The 24,214-nt window shown below is 39.8% G+C and overlaps 2 protein-coding genes across 2 annotated transcripts in view; both read right to left on the bottom strand.

Moving 5' to 3' along the window:
* Positions 1-418: 418 nt before the first annotated feature.
* On the bottom strand, positions 419-19,855 carry selenol (selenoprotein L). Its single transcript, XM_088935924.1, has 9 exons — positions 19,744-19,855; positions 18,757-18,835; positions 18,257-18,310; positions 16,962-17,007; positions 15,616-15,743; positions 10,940-11,054; positions 10,244-10,366; positions 8,429-8,566; positions 419-958 (listed from the first exon to the last, which is right to left on the bottom strand). Exons 1-9 carry the CDS (start codon positions 19,853-19,855, stop codon positions 827-829), a joined length of 927 nt encoding a protein of 308 aa, XP_088792050.1. The 3' UTR covers positions 419-826.
* A 1,156-nt stretch (positions 19,856-21,011) lies between these two features.
* ttc13 (tetratricopeptide repeat domain 13) overlaps positions 21,012-24,214 on the bottom strand; it is a 31,579-nt gene continuing 28,376 nt past the window's right edge. Inside the window, exon 23 of the mRNA XM_088909514.1 lies at positions 21,012-23,854. Coding sequence (XP_088765640.1) covers positions 23,740-23,854 — 115 coding nt within the window. The 3' untranslated portion in view covers positions 21,012-23,739. The remainder of the gene's footprint in view (positions 23,855-24,214) is intronic.

The following is a 24,214-nucleotide window of genomic DNA, read 5'->3' as shown; positions in this document are numbered from 1 at the left end:
AGTGTATTGGCAGGTGAAACAGGTTTACATCCAGGCAAACAGAGGCTCTAACTCTGAGATAAGAAACCTCTGGACGGAATTTTAGACTCACTTAGGAACTAAGCTACTAAACAAGTACAATGTGCTGAACAGATTCCTCTCTTTTTCTCCTGTTTGTGTTCTTGTAAGTAATTTAACTTTCCTTTATTTTACATACGCCACAAAAACTCCTGAATATTTGTGAGGACATTCTAAAACATATAGTATTTCTGTTTGTATAAACAGAACACCATTTTTTCCATTATATACATAGCAATTCACCACGATAAAATAATTAAAACAGCAGATCATTAACTGGGCACAGTGCAGTCATTAGATACTAACAATGTCTGCATGTATTCACTTAAAGTGACAATTAAGAAATTAAATAAAGGGAGAGTTTTGATGTCACATAAAACTTTAATAAGCAGTACTGACAACACATATGAAGACTTGAACCCAATGTACAGTTTCCTACAGTGCGTTCCACTTTTTCCATGTCATGTCAAAATGCTAGTAATGGAAAGCAAATGGAAAAAATCTTGTCTGTCAGCCGATGTGAGTTAAGCTTGTGACACTCCAGCGACATTTCTGGTATTTCTTGCATTACAGTTCTATAAAAAGTTAAGATGAAAAATGTAGTGAAACGTTTTTTCATGACCAGTCATACAGTAAATAACATTTTGCCCCAGCTTGTTCATGCTCATCATACAGAGCTCTTCATGAAGACATGAGTTCAAGCACTGTTTTCATTTATACAAGCTCAAGGCTATTTCTCTGTTGCACCAGCCTCCTATGCCTCAGAATCTTAAGTGTGACCCGAGCTGGCTTCACTGATGGCTGTTAGCAATGCTGTCACTGTAGGCCGGTCTGCGGGAGTCTTGCTGGGATGAAAGTAAATCACTTTGCCATCATCGTCCAAGACAAAATCTCCACCAAACTAAATCAAATCAAAGAAAAAACAGAGAATTGCTTCACGGTTCAGCTTTAATTCATAATATAATCAAACATCAAAATTCAGTTTTAAAACCATATCCTGGTGAAATATAAAAAGTTATAACCAGAATCCCCTGCTTGCTGAGGATGTGAAGAATTTCACTTGTACGGTGTATACATAATTCAGAGCTGCGCAATTATTTTCTCCACACTCCTCTAGCAGGATTCCTAGAGTGAGGTGCTTTTTACTACATTTTTGTTCATTAAATCTGGTGTGGTGCCATATACAAAGACTTCTTTCACCCATAAAATTTGGAGCATTCAAATTTTGAACAAGTATTCACTGACAAAATACGTACACAACAATTGTAATTCAACACTAGACACAATCAACACTATCATTGGAAGGAGATGTACACTTCTGCAAGGCATTGCCACTGCCAGTTATGTTCTGAAGTAAGAGACAAGATGTAAAAAGGGTTAACTTAAGTCAGTTCTGCCTGAAAATTAGACTTCTAAGCAACAGGGGTTTATGGCAGAAAAAGGGGGTTAACTGATAAGGATTCCAGATGCGAGCTAGGAACCCCCTTGGGGCGTAATCTTAAACTGACCATTTGGCCAGGGTCTCTTAACTGGCCAAATACCATGACCCCCCCCTTACCATAACACCGAATGATGTCCGAAGCAGCAAGGAAGGACTATATAACCTAAAAGTTTGTACCGGCACATCGAACAATACTTCGGTTTTGTTGTTTCTTGCGGGAAACAAGACTTTGGCTTTATTGTTCCTTGCATGCAATAAACTCATCTGTTTAACTTCATCTCGGGATCCAGAATCTTATTCTTTCTGTTACAACAATTTTGGCGTAGTCGGCAGGATGCTCCAGAAGGCGCAGAACTTCCCATCGGCAGGAGAGACGGTCAGCGCGCACATTACTAAGAGGTAAGGACTCCTCTTTTTAAAAAAAAAGTCCCGACTCTCTCTGACCAATTGGGAAATCTCTGCTCCCTGCGAGAATCGCCCGAGATGATGGAGTAAACGTGAGTTCCTGAATTCCTCTGGCCCGGGGAAGACACCGGTGTATGTAATGGGTAGTTTGCTGTAAGCCCAGAATTTGGTCTGGCAGGCGGTGATTCGCGGTATTGTGTACAGGCGTTCGAAACTGGTGTATGCCTTAATTGCGCGTGGAGTTTTTGAACGGGTTTTGGACCTTTACTGCGAAGTTCAGGACTGGTGTGGGCCTTAATTGCGCCCGGAGTTCTGAGGCTCAGGATCGGTGTGGGCCTTAATTGCGCCCGGGGTTCTGAAGCTGAGTGGTGCATTAAATGCACATAATTCAGGACTGGTGTGGGCCTTAATTGCGCCCGGAGTTCTGAGGCTCAGGATCGGTGTGGGCCTTAATTGCGCCTGGGGTTCTGAAGCTGAGTGGTGCATTAAATGCACGTAATTCAGGACTGGTGTGGGCCTTAATTGCGCCCGGGGTCCTGAGATTAGCTACGTCTTGATCGTGCACGGATTGGCGTGGCGTGGTTTTTTGTTTTAAAGGGAACAGGAGAGAAGTAGATGATATATATGTATGTTTTTGGTGTTTTCCTTGTTTGTGAACATAAACACACGCACGACACTAACATAAACACACCTCATAATGAAAGAGCAAAGCACTAAGTAGCAGGATCTAAAGGACGCTGAGATCCAAGAATCGCCCTGATTGAGCTCAGTGTGTAAGTCCACCCCGGGGCAAAAGCAGTGATGCTGGCGTTCTGGGGATGGTGAATTACTGATCAAGGAAGGGAGGAAGACTCTGAGAGGCATTTAGATCTGGAGGTAACAGATGCCTTAGCTGAATGAGTGCAGGAATGCACAGGATTTCCAAAGTGAAAGCATCCCCCTACTGTATGAGCTGTTACCTCACACATGACAAAGTAACTCTTAAAGAAATCGAACATGTGTGCTAACTGATGGTCTGAGAAAGTAGTGTAAGGGTCTGTTTATATATCGGAAAAGTGTAAGTTGACGGAAAAGAAGGAGAAAAATATGGGAAAAGCTGAGTTTGTCAGAGGGAGTTTGGGGCGAAGATGCCTGTAAAGAAAGCATAGGAGTATTGATTGGCAAAAGCACAAGCATGTAGCTGCCACCCTGGTGCACGGCCGGCACCAGTGGTGGCAGATACATGAGAGAAAAAAAAGAAAGAAATTGGAATGTGATTACTAAAAAGTGTGTTTACGGGAGAGAGAAAAAACCCAAAAGAAAAAATACTTTACTCGCTACAAAGAGTATGAACAAAAGCAAAAAGAAGCTGTGCAGGAGGATCGAAAGCTGAAAAAAGGGTACAGACTGTCAGACGGGTGTCTGGTCTGAGCAGGACTGTCGGAAAGTGTCTGAGCACTGGTGAAAAAATAAACAGATGGATAATAAGCGATGTCAAGTTTTATGAGAAGTTACGCTGTTAAAAGGAAAAAGGATTTATGTAGAAGTGAAACAAAATACAGCGCATTGTAGTATGAAGAGAAAAAAAATGTTCTCGATGTGTGTGTTTTATGAATTTGTGTGCCGGCATGTATGTGTGTAACTGTGAGTTTTGGTATACTAAATGATGGTGCGAGTGTGTTTAGCCAGGCTAAAGACGTAACTAAAGAGACTTGACGAAAATCAATTTAAAGAGATTGGAAAATATGAGAGTGTCTGAAACGTATAAGTACAGTACAGGTGGATGTAAAAGGAGTTAGATAAACAGTTTTTGTATGTATATACAATTAGTTGTAATAGTGGAAACAAGTTGGATTTATGCAAATGTCTCGAAACCAGACATGCAGAAACGCTGTAGGTTTAGAATCGAGACTGGGGAGAATAAACAGTCTTGTGAGAAGATCTGTTTACCTAACGATTAGATCCTGTAAATCCCTTGTAGCCTCCCTAAGTCTGTCCCAGTCCAGTGCATAAAAAGGAGTTAAACCTAAAATGTACTGTTAATGGGGTGTTGGTTTCTCTGTTAGGGGATACTGGAGCACTACTGTCATGCTTGTTTCACTCCTCCGTTCAACAGTGTGCTATAGAGTACTGTATATGGGGAGGCGGCAGGAGGCCACAGGAGTATTGGGGCAGCAAGTTTTACTTGCTGAGTACCAGATTTTAACATTCACATGCACTTATCACGCAAATGTGGGTGGTTTTATCCCAGATCTATTGGGTTGGAATATTATGCATTACAAAGAATGACTATCCAGAACAGGGTATCACGTGGCTTCAACTGACTGTGATCACTCAGTATGTTGATGGTATTCTGAGTGCTTCCCCTGACGAGGAAACCCACAAGTCTGAGTTGCTTCAGGTTTAAAGTGTCTAATAGTAAGCAGTTATGATAAGGCCCTTTTGTGTCTAGCATTGTGTAATTTTAACAGGGCCTGGGTACAATGTTTTTACGGGGTGAGCACAACTTTTAACAGATCTGCTTAAGGGGGGAGTGCAGTACAAGGACAAGATTGCCTTGGTTCCAGCAGCAAAAGCTGCCTGTAATAATTTGAAACAAGCTCTCTTACAGGTGCTGAGACTGGGATTTCCTCAGATGGATCAACCATTCCTTTGTATGTAAGTGTGGAAAAAGGGTTCTGGGCAGCTGTGCTGACGCAGGAGCATGGAGGTAGGCACTATTATACCATTAGATGCTGTAGCCAAAAGGTGGGGGACCGTGAAAATTTACTGTGTACTGATGGGTCCTTTCTGATGCATGTGGGAGAACAGAGAACAGGCTGAGCTGTTACAACAGAATTCAAGATGCAAACGACCGGAAAATGCCCCTCCACTGCCTCAGCGCAGCAAGCCAGTTTAGAGCCCTGAGATTGTAAAAAGAAAGATGTTAAAGGGTTACTATATATGTATATAATGTATGTATTTGTTGCATGTAGGCCACAATTCTGGATGGCTATGGAGAAATAGGATTCTCTCACAACGGCAGGGACTCCAGTTAAGAATACTGGGCTTGTCTCTGAACCGATTTGTAGTTTTACAGCTGCCGACAAAAGCAGCTGGAGTAAGGTGTAAATAACACAATAAATAAAGAATTCCAGTAACTTAAGGTAACAACTGAGCAGATGCAGATGCCAGACAAGCGGCAATGGGAGAGCAATAGTCTGAGACCCCTGTGAATCCTCTATTAGGGAAAAGGGAGAATTCAGGTTGAGGCCTTTAGTTTAATAGATGTTTAATAGTGGTTAGAAAAAATGTATAAAGAATGTGGGGTTGTATGATGATGGGATGTGGGCTGGCGCATACCCAAGTGTATGACAAAGATGATCCCGTGGTATGGACTGCCCTGCCCCTTGGATACTGATCTAGGGGCATACTACACTGGGAAGGTGTGACAGGCTGTAATCGCCTCACTAGGGGTAATTTGGAAGTCACATTGCCCCCAATCACCCACAGTCTGAAAGACCAACTAAGGAAATATCAACTGAAGGAACACCGAGGGTAGATGCTCTACCTGGGGTCCTGTGCAGTTTGCGGGCTGGAGCAAACGGAACTGTGAGACTGAGCCCATTTGAGATCATCACGGGCAGCCAAAGAAACTCCCTGGAGGCCAAGTTTGGCTAACGGACTGTTGAATTTACTAACTCTCTATTACAGTATTGTAGGTTTGTTAACTGAAGCGGTGCACAGGACTCGTGAACAGGTGCTGGACGATTGGGGACCTCCAGTAGAGGGGAGACACGACCGGATACCTGGCGAGTGGGTGTAGGTGAAGAAGAGATACCCTGCCAGACGTTGCAATCCTGCTGGGAAGGACCATATCAAGTGCCACTAACTACTGACTGTGCCATCTGAGTGACAGGATGAGATCGCTTGATCCGCGCATCGCACTTTCACCGACCCACGGCACCAGAGACTGAGTGAACAGAAAGAAGGATGTTGTTACCGTTTCTGTGTCTGATGCTTCCTAAGACCAACAGTGTGCTCGTTAGGCCTGAGGAGCATTACTGGGGATATGGTATCAATACATTCCGGGTGTTGGCATATCTATCAGCCAAAAAATGATAATCGGACTTGGGTCAATGTTGCTATTCCAAGATCCTGACGATAGATCTCCACATGGCTGAGGTCTGCGTTTGGGTCCTGGGGTAGGACTTTATGTATTTGTAGGATTAGGATTGTTTTATATGTATAATTGTAACTATCACTAGTACAAAAACATCAATCACATCTTGTTGTAACCGTGGAACGCACAATGTCACGGTAATGCATGCCTGTACATCTAAAAAGGAAGATCTGCCCTGACATTGTATGTGTAAAAATAGGCAGTCCTGACGTATGCCATATTTTATAAGGGGGGAATGAAGTAAGAGACAAGATGTAAAAAGGGTTAACTTAAGTCAGTTCTGCCTAAAAATTAGACTTCTAAGCAACAGGGGTTTATGGCAGGAAAGGGGGTTAACTGATAAGGATTCCAGATGCGAGCTAGGAACCCCCTGGGGGCGTAATCTTAAACTGACCATTTGGCCAGGGTCTCTTAACTGGCCAAATACCATGACCCCCCCCCCTTACCATAACACCGAATGACGTCCGAAGCAGCAAGGAAGGACTATATAACCTAAAAATTTGTACCGGCACATCGAACAATACTTCGGTTTTGTTGTTTCTTGCGGGAAACAAGACTTCGGCTTTATTATTCCTTGCATGCAATAAACTCATCTGTTTAACTTCATCTCGGGATCCAGAACCTTATTCTTTGTTACAACAGTTCTATTAACACAATTTAGAGTGGTCAGTTATTTATCGATCTGGCTAAACACTCCATCCCCTGTACTGCACAGCAAGACGGAAGATCCTTCCAAAATCATCCTCTGACATGCTATGAGCTCAACAGTGCATTACAGAGGAATTAGAATAGATTAACTTCTCTCCATTATATCTCTGTAAGCTAACAGATCCTAGGTACTTTTGTTGGACTTCAAGCCAAAGAAATTCTGGGTGACTGAATCCCACTCAACTCTAACAGTGCTCAGCCAGCAATGTACAGTACCACCGGCTGAGGGAACCCAGTCGCAGTCACCTAATGACACAGACCAGGCTTGAACCAGAGATCTTTCAGCTTCAGGGCTCAACCTGATTTTGAAACAAGAACTTTACTGGATGAGCCAGCTGGGAACCCAGCCATTAGCAAATTACCTTAATCTTAATTAATTAAGATTTATTACAGTATAGTAACAAACACTGGCAGCATGCAGAGAGAATATATACTGTACTAACTTAAAGTGGAATTGCAATGCTATTTTTAATATTTTGGAGTTAGAAAAAATGAGCACTGATTAATGCATTTCAAACCAAAATAAAAGTAAAATATACACAGTAACTTGTAAAACTCCAAATTTACATACAGTAGCAAATTATACTAAGTTTCCAGGCTTGCACAGAACCATATTCTGCAATTCGAAACATTCAGAAATATGAAGCAGCCCTGTAAACAAGCAGGCTTGTGAATACATCTTTATTAATCCAATAGAAATATTGCTCTCGATTTTGAGATGGTTTTGTCAACAAATACTACTTGCATGTTAACTCTGCATGCAGATCATGTTGGAACATTTCTGCAGTGAAATATCTGCTGCACAGCACAACCTGTACTTATTCGCTCGTACACATTACATTAGTCATTATGGTGACTAGTGATCAGGAAGAGTCACTTCACATCCCAATTCTTATGAACTTTCACTCTCGTCTGTGGCAAAACCAGGGGTTTGCGACAACATGACATACAATACTTTCACAAAGTTCACCATTTTGTGTTTAATTCTAAATTTGTAAAATTCTTCTATAACGTCAATGAATTTGTTTTGTTACCAATATTTACCAAGAATAACCAGTCTTTGAAATTGGGGCTGCAGTTCACCTTTAATTTTACAATAACTAAATTTAAAATTATTTGTTGTTTCAGTTTAGAATATTCTTTTTAGAATTATAACAAATTAAAGGGAAATGTGGACTCTCATTTCCACCAGCCCAGAGGATTCAGTAGCTGAAGTGTCTTTTATGCTACCACCCACAAACTACAACGTGAATTCACACTGGACTATCTCTGCAGCTCCAAGCCATGACATAATGATGGAAGCTTTAAGGCTATTTAAGATTCCACTTTACCCCAGGGCTTCCCAATCCTTGGTGTTTGATTAGAGTTGTTTTCTATTCAAAAGTGTTTATTTGGGAAACACAGTATTTAAAATGCAACCCCCAACCGCCAATGTGTTTAAAAGCTGAGAACAAGCATAAACTTCAAACAAACCCTTACTGATTTAATGATAAGAGTAAATTGTATAATTTGAACACAAACCAATAAGTTTTATTGGCTCCAAGGATCAAGATAAGGAACCACTGGCCTACCCTAGGGATTGTAACCCAAAAGTGAAACATCTTAAAAAACAAAAGCAATCAAATTTTCCTCACTACAGAAGAAGGTAAAATGTAAAAGACTTTTTTTTTCAATACCTGATAGATGTCATTTACAACATTTGCAGGAGTTTGAAGAAACTGACGGTTTGACACCTTGTATTCAGCATAGAGAAACAGGCTGCTGAAGCTCCAAACCTTGTAAACAGATGATCCCAAGCCAAATGCATTGTAAATCTGAAGCCACAAAATTTGAACAGAAAATGAGTGCTTAAACAGACAAACATTTATCTATTTTACTCTGGACAAATGCAAATCATTAGGACTTTAAAAAGGACATTTCCATCACATATATGCAGACAGCAGTGTAAAAACACCTGAATATTCATTAATAATTAGTAAACAAATAATGCAAACATATTTGAAATAATTAATTGGTAAATGCAGAGGTATACTTATTAATTTAACAGTATTAAATAACTTTATGATAAATAACCCCAGACATTGGTGGATATTCTCTTCCACACCATTAGAAAATACTGTTAGAAATTGCTACAGTCTAAGTGTTAATGTTTCTAAATTTTAAATGGTCTGTGGATAAATGTATTGATTGAGTAGTGTTTTTCTCTAAGAAAGAGATACTAAGCTCAATTAGGTCAAGCACTTTCACAAAAACATCAGGTGCTCAAGATTTGAGGTTTGAACTAAGTTGAAATGAACAAAGTCTACATAAATATCCAACTGTGCATGTCCTGTGCCATGTCTGTGAAAGAAGCTGCCTATAGAATGAAATCTTCTCCTTTAACAAACAGCAGACTACACCAAAGAACCCAAGAAATAAGCTCTGTGAGGGACAAAACATGTCTTAACACATACTTTATGTCTGACCAATCTGCATAATCATCTGCAGACTGCACTGGCTGCAGCATAAGAAATTCCATAAAATATAACTCATCTGGAGAAGGACTGTGGTTTGCAGTTTGCATGGAAGTTTCTGCATGCTCAGAGGTTATTCAAAGGTGACACTGACCTTAATCAGTATTACCGAGGGGTAATACTGACAGGTAAGAGAAGAAATCAACACCCTTTGTTGGGCAGAAATGATATGAAATGGTTGCAGAGAGGGTTGAGGAGTGATTTACTGACAAATGAATGCTGTCTTACCCTTACCCTTACAGACCTGAAAGAAGACTTTCTGCAGACATCATGGTCTGTGTTAACTGCAGCAATGTTCAAGGCAACAAGTGTGGGACTGGAAGTGTGATGTTGTGGGGAGAAAATCTCATTTAGCACAAGAAACCCTTTACCAGAAATTGAGGGAAGCACTACTGGATCAATGATACATTGACAAGGTCTTCGAGCATTTTCCAGCAGGACAATGCAAGACCACACAGTGCTTGGATTACAATTGCATAATTTCGGGAAAACAATATCAAGGTCTTGCCACTGTTTCTTTTTCAACTTGACATGAGTCAACTAGATCTTTGCCCAATGTCAACCTTGACCAGCCAACTTTTTCCAGTGAGCTGCAGTTGCACGGGAAGGGTGACCAAACATACCACTGCAATCTGATCTATTTACTTATTCAGAAAGATGTTTTTAATCATTCACACATAATTAAAACACAAAGATATAAAATGCTTATATTTATGAAAGCAATCATTTATGTATGAGTTGATTCCCTAGAAGTAGTTGGGTAAGAACAGTGAGGTTTCTGCTGTGGAAAAATACAGCAGACCTGAAACAGCATAAAATGGTTTACTTTTACAATGAAACTATTCGCATGTAAATTGAAGAGTTTCAGTCAAAACAATGGAACTACATGTTCATGTGGTTTAATGTTACTTGTTACAGGATGAAGCACTTGCATCACTGGTTTAAACTGTATGAGCCACACCGGGAGGCCAGTCTTACCTTGCGCTCTGGGTCCAACAGCATGTCATATTTGCAGCCTGTTTCCTCAAGCCAGTACCGAGCCCCTTCACAACAGCCAAACGAGATCACCAACACTCGTACAGACAGAGCATCCAAGAGACCCTGCGGCACAAGTTAAAAACACAATGAGGTGGAAAACAGGGCTGGCTTCCTCATACATTTCATATGACACCTTGAATTGAAAAGTGCACTGAAGCAGCAAGCAACACTGTGTGGTTTTGATATCAAACTGACTTTGTTGTGCTTAGAAAATATTTCCAAGAAGACTGCCCAAACAGGAGAAAAATATATGCCAATCGGCAGGGCAGGATAAGCCAACTAAGTTGTGAGTTAGGGTCATGACTTCAAGTACACACACAGGGCTTAATGATTACATATTCAACAGTCAAATATACATAAAAATACCAGTTAGGTTCACTTTTATGAATCCCCATTTACAGACATGACAGTTTCTCCTCATAGGTTCTGAACCATTACCAGTAATAATCTGCACAGGTGACTGGGTGCTCTAAAATTTACAGCACTTACAGTCCTTTCTGTTAAGCGCAATCGTGCTCTGATTATATGGATAATATATTCACATATACAGTATGACTATGTCACGTGAGAATGTTACTTAAAAAGGGTACTGTGGCATAATACAGAGTGTATAGAAAATATAGTAAATAATCCTACCTGATTGGTCTCCAACTCTGCCATGTGATCTCGTCAGGGGAGTCAGGCAAAGTGCCTCAAAAGAACCAGGAGGAGGCTTTTATCTTTGCCAAAGTAACTGCCCAGGGAGACAGACCTACACAACAGACACAGGGCCAGAGAATTCTGGGCGTCACTGAAGCAGCCACCACTGGTTTCTTACAACATACCAACTGTATAACACTTTTCCAAAGGTAAGGCAATGATACCTCATTTTTAACGCACTTGTGGAGCGAAAATGGGTGGTGTTTATAATTCAAATTGAATTTGACACATAGTTAAATACCTCAGATACAATGATATCTGCTCATTTGTACACAAAGTACTGCACAGTCCACCATAATGATGTCTTGGGATGATATAACTCATGGCAAACTATTTTCTGACATTTATTATCCTAATCATAAATGTACGCACAAAGTTATTTATATTGCATTTTCTAAAATCTAAAATTTCTCTATAAGTTTTTTGAATGCCTCTTCAGTACTTAAATATTATTTCATAAGGCTGGAAATATCACAACACCTGTAATATAAGAACATATAAGGACACGCTCTACCCATCTGGCCCATTTGGTAGTTAGATGTCAATTCATCCTAGGATCTCATCAAGCTGTTTCTTGAAAGAAACCAGATGTTTTGCTTTGACAACATGGCTGGGGAGCTCATTCTATATTCACCACAACCCTTTGGATAATGATATTGTGAAGCATGTAGAAAAGATCTAATGGATAATTACTACAAATTCTTAATGATTTCCAACACAGCACTTCACATCCATTTAACACCAGAAAGCTGCTGGTAAGGTTCATGGTAAGATGGAAAAATTATTAAAAATCCCCAAATAAACAATTTACTTATCTGTCTACAGGTTTCATGCTCATTTTCAACCTCATTATACAACTTCAGAACAGAAATGGTTTAAAAACTTGTACAAGTGCATCCCAATGATGTGAATTAGTCAACTAATTTTAGACAATTTAAACTGATACAAAAAGAAACCTTTGTATCACATTTCCTTCCAGAATATCTCTTCAGTACAGACTACTGAAGACCCTTCTATCTGCCAAGGGAATTTACAACTGTTATTATCACCGCCGTCTACATCCCCCCTGACGCTAATGGCAAAGAAGCGCTAGAGGTACTGCACACTGCAATAAACAAACAGGAATCTGCACATCCCGACACAACCTTTATCGTCGCGGGTGACTTCAATCAAACAAATCTCAAATCCGTTCTCCCAAAATACCATCAGCATGTCTCCTTCCCAACGAGAGGAGAAAACACTCTGGACCATGTTTACACCAAGATTCAGAACGCTTACAAGGCAGTACCCCTCCCCCACTGTGGAAACTCAGACCACATCACTCTGTTTCTCCTCCCGGCATACAGACAGTTGCACAGGCGCGTGAAACCAGCGCTCCGGACGGTAAAAGTGTGGCCTGAAGGAGCTGAATCGGTCCTGCAGGACTGTTTTGAATGCACTGACTGGAATGTGTTTAAAGAGGCAGCCACACAGGGATCATACACCGACATACAGGAATATGCATCATCAGTCACTAGCTACATCAGGAAATGTGCTGACGATGTCACACTCACAAAAGAAATAAGAACCTTTCCTAACCAGAAACCATGGATGAACAGTGAGGTTCGCACCCTAATCAAAGCAAGGGATACAGCATTCAAATCGGGCAATTAATCAGAACTAAGGTCAGCCAGGATCAATCTAAACAATGGTATTAAACATGCAAAAAACATGCTCAAACAGGAATTAGAGGAACACTTCACCACTAATGACCCAAGGTGCATGTGGCAAGGTATACAGGCCCTCACAGACTACAAGAGGAAGAATATCTGTGCACCTGCCCATGATGCCTCCCTGCCTAACGAGCTCAACACCTTCTATGCTCGGTTTGAAGCCAGCAACACAGAACCAGTCAACAGTGCTGCACCCTCTGCAGCTGACCAGCTGCTCTCACTGTCCGCAGATGAGGTGAGGAGATCTCTGCTAAAAGTGAACACACGCAAGCTGCAGGACCCAATGGCATACCCAGTCGCGTCCTCAGAGCCTGCGCCAATCAACTGGCGGGTGTATTCACAGACATTTTCAACATGTCTCTGGCCCAAGCCGTAGTCCCCACCTGCTTCAAGACAACCACCATCATCCCAATACCAAAGAAAACCACAGTGACATGTCTTAATGACTGCCGACCAGTGGCACTAACACCTGTCATCATGAAGTGCTTCGAGAGGCTGGTCATGAAGCACATTAAGGACACCATCCCAAACACAGTGGACCCGTACCAGTTTGCCTACCGGTCCAACAGATCCACAGATGACGCAATCTCCATTGCCACACACACGGCCCTATCCCATCTGGACAAAAAGAACACATACACAAGACTACTATTCATCAACTTCAGCTCAGCTTTTAACACTATCATCCCAGAGAAACTAGTCAAGAAACTCAGTGCACTGGGTCTCAAAACCACCCTCTGCAACTGGATTCGGGACTTTCTGACAGGCAGACCTCAGGCTGTCAGGCTTGGAAACTACACCTCTGGCACACTAACTCTGAACACTGGGGTCCCCCAGGGGTGTGTGCTTAGTCCATTGCTCTACTCCCTCTATACCCACGACTGTAAGGCCAAACACAACACCAACTCCATCATCAAGTTTGCCGATGACACCACAGTTGTAGGTCTGATCACAGACAATGATGAGAGGGCCTACAGGGAGGAGGTCAATCTCCTTACAACGTGGTGTGATGACAACAACCTCACCCTCAACGTCAGCAAAACCAAGGAGCTGATCGTTGATTTCAGGAAACTGCAAACCGGACATGCCCCTATCCACATCAACGGGACTGAAGTGGAAAGGGTCAGTAACTTTAAATTCCTTGGTGTCCATATCACCGAGGACCTCACGTGGTCTCTCAACACCACCTGTCTGATCAAGAAAGCACAACAGCGCCTGTACTTCCTAAGACAGTTGAAGAAGGCTAAGATATGTCCCCAGATCCTCACTAACTTTTACAGATGCACTACAGAAAGCACACTGACAGGCTGCATCACACTGTGGTATGGCAACTGCAGTGCTGCTGACCGCAAAGCCCTACAGCGGGTGGTGAAAACTGCCCAGTCCATCACTGGGGTTACCCTCCCATCTATCTAGGACATTTATGACAGACGGTGCTTGAGGAAAGCTCTAAGCATAATCAAAGACCCCACACACCCCAGCTACAGACTTTATGATCTGCTACCATCTGGAAAACGGTACCGGAGCATTCGGGCACGGACTACCAGACTCAGAGACAGTTTTTACCCCCGCACTATCAAACTATTAAACTTCCACTCTCTCTTACTCTCACCTCACCTCACCTCTCACCTATGATCTGAACCTCACAGTGCCTTCTTCCTTTCTTTCTTTCTTACCAAAAACCCAAACACACAATGAAAATCTACCTCTACCATACATGTCAAAAGCTCACTCCCCATAATTTCTATCCCTTTATTTTATTCTGTTGATGCCTGTTAGTTACCTTTTTGTTGTTTTGCACACTGCCTGTTGTCTCTGTCTTTCTTTTATTACACAATTGTATTGTTGTTGTTGTTGTTGTTTTTTTCTCTTTGTACTACTTATGTCTGAGAGCTAGCTAAATAGCACTTCGTTATACCATATACCATGTATATGAGTGTAATGACAAACTTGAACTTGAACTTGACTAAGGTCAGACTCTTGTTGCGAGCATTTTCTTTAAGGTATTAGTTACAAATATGTTTTATAGGTATTTAGGTGTATTTTATCCTGTTTTAGTTTAATTTTAGGTGTATTAATTTCTATGTTGCATTCTATTTCTTATATTCAAAAAACAGGATTCTACATACTGCATTAATATATATACTGATGGAAAAAAGAAAAGTAACATTTTCTGGAATGCAAATACTACAGTTATAGCATATGTACTTTCACAAAAAGTTGTCAATTTGTTCAGGTCACCTTTAAAAGGGACTTAATTCAAAGCTTAAGTCACTGCAAGAAAAAGGCCACACTTTTTCTGTGAGTTTTCTGTGCATTCCATAATGCCTCGAATGTCACCAGAATCAAGGGAGAGGGCCATTGGCATACTGCAGGCAGGCATGTCATGTACCAGCATTGACACTATGGAGTAAGCCGCTCCACTGTGACCTGACTGCAGAGAAGGTTTCAGCAGACTGGCAGGACAGATGACTGTCCAAGATCCAGTCGCCCTCGAGTGACCACACCAGAGCAGGACTGACACATCAGACTGGTCCATCTGAGAGATCGTTTCAGACCTGCCACCCATACTGCTCCAAAACTGTTGGCAGACACAATGCCTGCATCAGTGACAGGACAGTGAGGCTCCATGCTGCTGGCCTTAGAGCAAGGCAACCTGTCAGAGGCTCTCTGCTCACACCTCCTAGATGTCACACCCAACTGGCTTTGGCCAGACAGAGGCTGTGATGGACTCGTCAGCAGTGGCATCAGGTCCTCTTCACAGATGAGTCACTCTTCAGCCTGTTCCATGCAGACAGGAGGGCCAGGGTGTGGAGGAAGAGGTGTTGCGTTTCTTTTACCATCAATATATGTCTGTTTTTTAAAGTATTTCCCCCAAAAAACAAAGCTGTATTTACTTACTGGCCACTTTTCGCATCTGTCAGTGTCACCTCTCCTGACAAATGTCCACCCAGAGGAACCTGGCAAGGGAATCTCTCACATAGATTCAGCGCCTTGTCCAGGCCTTTTAAAAACTCATCCCAATCTACCTGTGGAAATGGAATCACACTGGCTAATCAAGGAAGAAAACTGGAACAAACTCTTCATGAGTACTTATTCTCTTCTGAAAAAGAGAAATTCTGTCCTGACCAAATACAGAGGTTAATTCAACTCTAAAAATTGAAAAGCAAAAAAAAGCACTATACTGTAGCTATGAAACATTCTTACCTTTGTAGTTGCATGAATCTCATTTTGTTGACTGTCTTGCGGAAAGTGCTTTGTCATTTGCATTGGCTAAACAGGAAGAAGACTGGCTGTTGTTTTTAGGGAAAGCCATGTCAATAGTTTCTCATTTTGACTATCTCAGGTTTCATTCCACTGACTTCTCGGTCTGTATTGTTTCATAGGGATTCAATGTCTCCCACCAGACGTTGACCAGAAATACTTCTTAAGCCAAACCAGTCCTTAAACCAGGTTTATACTTCCCCGGCAATCAATGATCAACTGCTTTCTAAATCTCTCTACTCATTGTATCTATTGCTGCCTTCCTACCAGACTCCCAGTCAACCATATTTCCATCTTGAATCCCCTTTGTACCTACTCCTACCTATTCTCATACTTGCTGTCTTTAGTCCTCCTTACCTCATCTCCCCTCATATTTCTGCTGCCTCCCTTATTCCCTCACACACCTGAAAAAGGGTCTACAGCTGAAACACCGCCCAATTTCCTCTTTCTTTTTATGTTTCAGCATGAAATGAACCTCTTGTTCCTCTGAGTGAAATGTTTGTTTTTTAGATGGCTACATTTTTAAAAGGATCCCAATACTACCTCTCCACCCTAAAACAAGACTCTATTCAAACCAAAAAGGTCCTGATTCCACCTTAATTACACTTTCTTAATTTTTTGTCTTCGTGTCTTTGTTGATTTCCATTGAAGCCTTACTAAATTACTCATCTGTAAAAACTGCCAGAGATTACATTGTGGCTATACAAGAGAACTTTAATTTCTTTTCTGGGTCTTCCAACTCCAGTCTTGATCAGCACATACAGTAAGCAGCAGTTGAGCATTAGCTGACACTAGAAAACTGCACACTTAGAAAGGAAGAACTATCAACGTTTAAAAAAACCTTTCGGTTATATCTGTCATCCCAAAATATCTTAATTTTCAAAATACCGCAATATTAACAAGCCAATGACCAGTTAAATACTTTATATGTACATCTTTTATGCCAGAATTCCAAGACAGGCATACAGCCAGGAGAGGCTTACTTCCAGTTGGAGAAAATCTTCAACATGATCCCGCACATCTGAGCAGCTGTCAGGGAAGCACAGACATTGACATTTTAACCTACACATTTTAAAAAATCTTTATGGCATCTTATTTCAAAATGCACAATATGTGTTCCAAAATAAATAACTTTGACATTCCAGTTAACAAAAATCATAAAGGGGATTCTAACCAAAATCACACACATCATAGATTTTTTAAAACCGTAAACCCTCAATTTAAAAGTTTTGTCTGCAGTTTCAGCTCAAAGAGGTCTTGAATTTTACATGATGACATTTCAAGCTGTGTTGTTGCACAGCTACTTTCACATGCAGTTTATCTACATTCAAATGTTTTCTCTGCCAGCTCTTGATTTCCAGGTCATAATAGCACATTGCTCTCAAAACATAGTTTTCTGTCAATGATCTGATCCCCCCCCCCATTTTATACTACATGAAATTATCTGTAATTCATATTCTATTGCAAACTATGCTCCTTTTCTACAATTCCAAAATGAATCCTCCTAGTTAATTAATTATTTGACAAATTCCTAAGTGCCGTCTTCAAAACGAACACGTCTTTTTGTTGTTGAACTGTAAATGTTAAGAATTGTTTCCTGGTAAAATATGTGGGTTTAGTTGTTTATTTTTCCCCAACTAAGTTAACTATTGTATAATTGTGAAAGAGAAAAAATTACTTTAAATTGTGGTGGATCAATCAAAGGGAAAGACTCAAAATGTAGAAAAGCCAGAGCTACAGTATTTCATTTACTTTGTTAAATACACAAGGATCACAGTTTTCATCACTAAAGGCTAATAGCTTGTGCACAGGTTTCCAACTGTTTCTAGTATAGCTAATGTATAGTTTATCAGCAGCCTTGACATAAAGATAAATGACAAGTACAAAACAGCCAGCTCAAACATATAATAGCTTAGCCTTGCACAATGCCAGGGAGCAGCCATTTTAATACATTCTAACACTCAGGTACTCTTTTTCTTATCACAGAGACCACATGGCAATCATCATCTTTTTAGAAATTGAAATGCCATTTAAACATCGTTGATCTAAGACATAGCTTATGAGAAGCAATTAGTTCCAGTACCAGGTCTGTCTACAGTATATGTGTTAGGACACAGAATTAACAAATGCCACTGCAGATACTCGTTTACTTATATTATTGCTTCTACTGACAATTTGCACTGCGCTTTATGTTTACACATGGACTAGCACAATCATCTGTTTTTAAATCCAAAGATAAAGAATGTCTGAAACTTTAAATGGAATGTTGGGTTCTTACTGATAGAACTTCTTCCACACTTCTTCAGCGTCTTTCCTTTTCTTGACCGACAATCTCATTTAAAAAGAAAAAGAAAATAGTGACACTGAAAACAGATCAAGCTTTTTATTTTTTGGAGGGACAAACTCCTTAAAGATCAAATAATTACCCACACATCACTGATTGGATGCCAGTGCAGTCCTACATAGTAAGACAACGGAAACCAGCCAGACACACCATATTTTGCAAAAGCAACATGGGGTGTAATAACACAAGGATAAACTGAAAACTAAACATGAAGATCAAACTTTTTTTCACTAATAGACATTTTACTTAGAAGTTGAAGCTTCTACATACACAAAAAAACAGAGGCCCTGCCAAAGGAATACATTACAATGTAAAGAATACACAGAACCCCTAATACCAGAAATGTAAGGTTGTCCTCATTTGATTATTATTTTCATACAATCCGATCAAATTAACATGGCTATTATAATTGGCCTATTTCTTTTTGCTGTTACCTGTTCAGAAAGTCAGCAGCTGCAACAGTAAATCCAAGCAAAGAGCCAATTTTCTTTGAGATGAATTCCTGAACAGAGCCTGTGGAAACACCGAACGTTTTTTAATAGCTCATAAGAAAATGAGGGAAATACTTCATTGTAAATTAATACTAGGGACGTAGCATATTGCTACAATTTATTATAGTGAAACTACAAAACAGTAAATTAAGTTGTATTTTTAGGTACTTTTTTTTCCCGACCATATAAAATATTAACTGAAAACGCAGAATTACGACTACTGTTTTCAGAATGGTTTAACATCAAATGCTTTTCCAATTCAATTACTGTGTAAATAATACTGTGGGATTAGGTTAAACGTGCAGACTTCTCGGCCCCTCTTTCATCGCTCCTCTTAACTAGAAAATGATTAAATGAATGAACATATTGTAGTGCTTGTTTTCAATCTTTGAATTAGTTACTGCTCTGAGACCCATGGGGGTCGATCATTTTAAAGAAACAGTGCTGTAAACCTGAGTGCTGTGCTAACGAAATTAACCACTACACCTTTAATGCATTTTCGGTACTACAAACAAAATACTACTACAACACCTGCAATGATTTTGATTCCTATTTTTAGAAATGTATAATTATTAACAAGCGCGCGTGCAAAGAAATTTACTGTTTTAGAACGAAATAGCCTTTATAAACAACTTGGAAAATTATAAAAAATGAACAAATTATTTAAATTGTTACAAGACGTACTGTGTGCTTTGTGCAACAATTCAAGAGCAACATTTCTAAATTGCAACACGTCCCTCGTGAACGTTCTTTTTTGTTTAGAGAAATTGCATTTAATATTTGTTGTAGTGGTTAAAGTAATACACGCAATAAAATGATATAAGAATAATGTGACCCTTGCCGTGGCCAAAACTTTAAAAAATCCACATCCAGTTGAATACGTCCATCTGTGCTTTACCTAGTTAAATCAGAATAGTCTAGATACCGTACCCTCCTGTCTTTCTTTAACGGCCTTTATTAATAGCTCTCTTCCAGCTATAAGAAAATCCTCCAACACCTTAACAAGAACACCGTCTTGCAATAAATTAACTTCACCGGCCATTTCCACAGCTGCTGTACAAAGCGTAGGCGATCTGTTTGACAAACCAGGAAGTGAAGTTTCTTTTAACAGCCAAAAATCAAGACGCCACCTACCGTGGCGAATGGCGAATTTCAGCAATATTAGAGGAGGGAAGTCAACATATTCGAGTGTCGAGAAATATCTAAAAATGTTATCTTAATGGAAAAAATACATTTTTAAATAAAAACGTTAACTGAGAGTACTATACATGTGACCTACTTTCAGCTTACACAATTAATATGAGGTAGACGTTACAGACCCTTGCTTTGCTAATATAAAACAAATGTCTCGCAAAGCAATGGGTATCAGTGTATTATACACAGCATTAAAATACATTACAGATATATAAGAGGTATCATTGAGAAATATAGAAGAACAATCATAACTGCACAACCTGCTCACTCTTTTACATGTGCAATTATACAGTATATACACAAAAGCGTTATGCACCAGATGAATATTCAAATGTCAAAACACAAAGTAATCCCACCTTTCAAGGATGTTTCCAAAAGTACAAAATCATGTTTCTGTTCTGGAGCAAAACTACTTCTCTAATATTATCTCTGTAATAGAGTGCAGAACCCTCATCAAGGTCCCAGTCAAAAACAGTGGAAAACAAAACAACATATTCAGAAAAGGGGCATATATGGTTCTGAAGCTCTCCATAAATACATAGTGGGTATGCTTCCAGCTGGAATATCTCAACGGGCTGGTGCAGAGGTCTTCAGGGGTCATAGAAACATCTTGCTTACAATGTCTCAATGCCAATACAATCAATGATGGGGCCCATTCAGGACATCCAGTTAACAGTCAAGACTTGACAGTGGACCAGGGTCTTGCATCTCCAGACCCTTCAGGCAGCAGCTGCAATGGCCAGGACTGCTATGCGACAGTGTCTATGAGGCAGAGATTCCTGGCAGCCATCAATGCTAATGGAATCCATACAAGATACAAGCTTTGTGACTTGTATTTAATCCCCTGTGTGACCTTATAGGGATCAAGACACAGAATGCGATTCAATAAAGCCTGGAACTGTTTAAGTGGAAAAAGCTTACATGTAACCTAGAATTATTATATGAACACTGTCAACTATTGAAAGAACTTTGTGAACCAAAGAAACAAAGAACACAAACGCGAATTGCCAAACCAGTTTATTAACCCCCAGAATAAACAATTCTCTTTAAAAAGATTCTTCCTTTTTGAGGCTTCAAGTCCCAGGCCAAAGAGATAATTCACCTAGTCATTGTAACCATGTCTGAAAACTGTCCCCACAATTATGAGAACTCAAATAGTGCAAAAGTGTCCCTATCTTACAGCAAATAAAAGTTGATCTGGATAAATAAAATTCAAATGGTAAAACAGTAGCACGTCATTTTTTTTTTAAAGCAATTGCCATTGGCTCTTGCCTTTCCACAAACCTCTCCAAACAAAAAGGAGCTGCATATTTTGTTCTTCCATTCACAGTAAAGCACAAGGGGAAAATGTACAGTGGATCAGAATAGCAGCGGAGGTCAGCCAAAAGATCATTTCCCCTATATTTTTTACCTACTTTTTAAAAATGTTTCTTGAAAAAAAAAACTCTCCACAGTGTTCAAATGCTCCTAAAAAAGACAAAGGCATTTACTACCACTGTTAACGATCAAGTGTACACACCCCTATAGTTATCCCTGAACATGTTTGATGTATGTGGCATAGATCATAATGCACACAAAATATAACAATCATTTTAAATGTGCAAACACTGAATTGATTGTACTTCATGGCACTCCTTATAGAGGTTTTTTCAATTCAATGGCATTACCACTACCTTTGATTGGTGAATTGCAAAACAAATAATGGAAACCAACAATTTGGCAATGACTAGGACATTCTCCAATGCCAAACATTTTAAAGAAATCACAGTTGCCTTTGACAGAACAGATGATTGTTTCTCCTTTTTTTTCAAGTATTCCATTTTGTGTCACAGAGTCCTAATCTGCATCACTTCACTTACATTCTCTGCTCATAGCTTGGTGAACATAGCAGTTATAAATACAGTAAGTGAATAACTGCCCTTTTACATTCTGTAGCAATAAATGTCACTCCTAGGCCTGGGGTGCTACTATGTCTTCAGGTTTTTACTCCATGTTTCTAAAACGTATTTGAACCAATTGTTCTCTTAATTGATCTAAATGAAGACTTTTTCCAGGTTTTCACTCATTGAGGATTAGCATTCCTCAATGCTCCTCCAGGACCATATGACAAGTCTCCAGCTTTAAGATCACACCCAGTTGCAAGTTAAAAGGTTGGGCTTAACTTGGTTTTAATAAATACATTGCCTTGTTCTTAAGTAAAGACTCTCTTCTACTTTTGCCTTTGGCATTCTTGTAATACTAAATTGTTAAATACTTTTGGGTTCAGCTACATGCAGCAGTTATGCAATTATTTGAAATCAGTTTATTAAAAGAAGCAGAAAAATATTGATCAGGGAACAGTCATGTATTTTTACGCCCTGTATGTTACTATTTTATCAAAAACAGTTTTTTTAGGGCTTATAAAAAGCATCTTGCAAGGTGATGCTTCAAATACTGCTGATTAATTAATACTACTAATGCAGCTCTACTTCTGAGAATTTAACTTTTTTCTTGGGAAGACCTCATTAACATTTTTGAGGAACTCCTTATGAACCTTTGGAATTCATGGGACAAATATGTTAATCTTAAGATTAAGTGCTAGTTCAATTCACAGCTTACAGGAAAATGTGGGCTGGAAGGCAGGCTTGGAGGTTTGAACAGGACTAGTTCTAAATATGTTATTGAATTAAATAAGCACATGCTCTACCTCCCTAGAAATATTTAATAATACTGTAAATACCCCCTTCTTAGAGTGTCTAATGATATATTATGCTCTCACAATTTGAAAAGCCAATTGCGTGTTTTTCATAAACCCCATGACCACACACAAGGGAGAATGAGAAGGAGCAGGCGGACATCTCTGATCCTCTCGCCTTCAAGCCATTCATCAATCCAAATATCAATACATGATATTTCATAAGTCATGGGTAACACGGTCTGTGCAGGAGGTCCAGCGCTGACTGGAGGAAAAATGTGTCCCTCATGCCTGGAAGCGTACAGGAGGCTGCAAAGAAAGTCTGTACAGCCCTGACTGAATATCCCGCCCTACCCTCGACAGAGCCCAGCCAACTGTGCAATGACACAGGAGGAATCCCAGTCCCAGATGGTTAATAACATGACCCAGGCATGAACCCACGGTCGTCAGAATCAAAATGCACTCAGGTGAGTGTCTTAACCAGATATGCTGATCAGGAAGCTCCAGGGACATTTTAGATATGTTAATAGTTATTATCGGTAATCGAACTGACAGTGATACTGTACATTAATTTACTCCTAGTTGAAAGTCTCATGGCTATCAAACTGAAGTGCAAGCATGTACAAATGGAACCTGGAAATACCCTGCTATGAAACTAACAACTATTTAACTCTCCAATTCCTGAATCTGATTTTCAAAGAATGCAGAGTTCTTGACTGGAGGATCATATGGATATCTTATTGTGCCCTTTAGGCCCATATTATTAAAAATTAATGAAATAGATGTTCTAAATCCTAAAGTAAAAAGTCATTTCTTCCCCTCTGGTGATAAATACCTGAATCCACAGTAATTCCACAATTAGATGCAAAAGAACAGTATAACCATTGTGTAATTCTGCTAAACGTGAAGTATGTTGTCTTGGATTTGGGCAAGCTTTTAAAGCAAAATTCACATGAGAAGATGTGGGAATCTCAAGTAGCCCCATTTACAAAGTCTCCTTTACTATGTGCAGAGAAGGCAAGTCAAGCATTGGCTTTTCTTTAACCCAGGAAGCATTATTAGGATTTCTTTGGACAATGTGAAGTGGTATCTGTGTTCAGGACCTCAATCATTGTTCTTGTCATGGGAAATGTTTCTGCCACTGATGGAAGGCTCTGGTACCAGGCTGGAAGGCTTGAGAAGTAAGAAAAGAAAGACAATTAAACAGACTTTGATATAATATGAAATACCAGCATACCAGCACTTAAAGGCAAGGAAGAAATCATAACACATCTTAAGAACAGAAGAAATTTGCTCTGGATTAATGAGCATTGGTGAATTTGCATACAGTTACTTTCTTAAACATCATGTACTTTAATATTATTAAAGTAATCTAAACGTACAGTCTAGATATAATCATGCCTAATCAATGGTACTCGAAAATGTCAACATACAGTACACACACATGCAAGGGTGGTTTGAAAGGTAGAGGCCTTTATACAGAAAGAGTACAACAAAAGAGGAACTGAAAATTCCAAAATTATATTATGCATC

This window comes from Atractosteus spatula, chromosome 2 (assembly GCF_055471065.1).
Source record: "Atractosteus spatula isolate fAtrSpa1 chromosome 2, fAtrSpa1.hap1, whole genome shotgun sequence".
Lineage (NCBI taxonomy): Eukaryota > Metazoa > Chordata > Actinopteri > Semionotiformes > Lepisosteidae > Atractosteus > Atractosteus spatula.
This window is presented reverse-complemented; position numbering and strand designations above follow the sequence as displayed.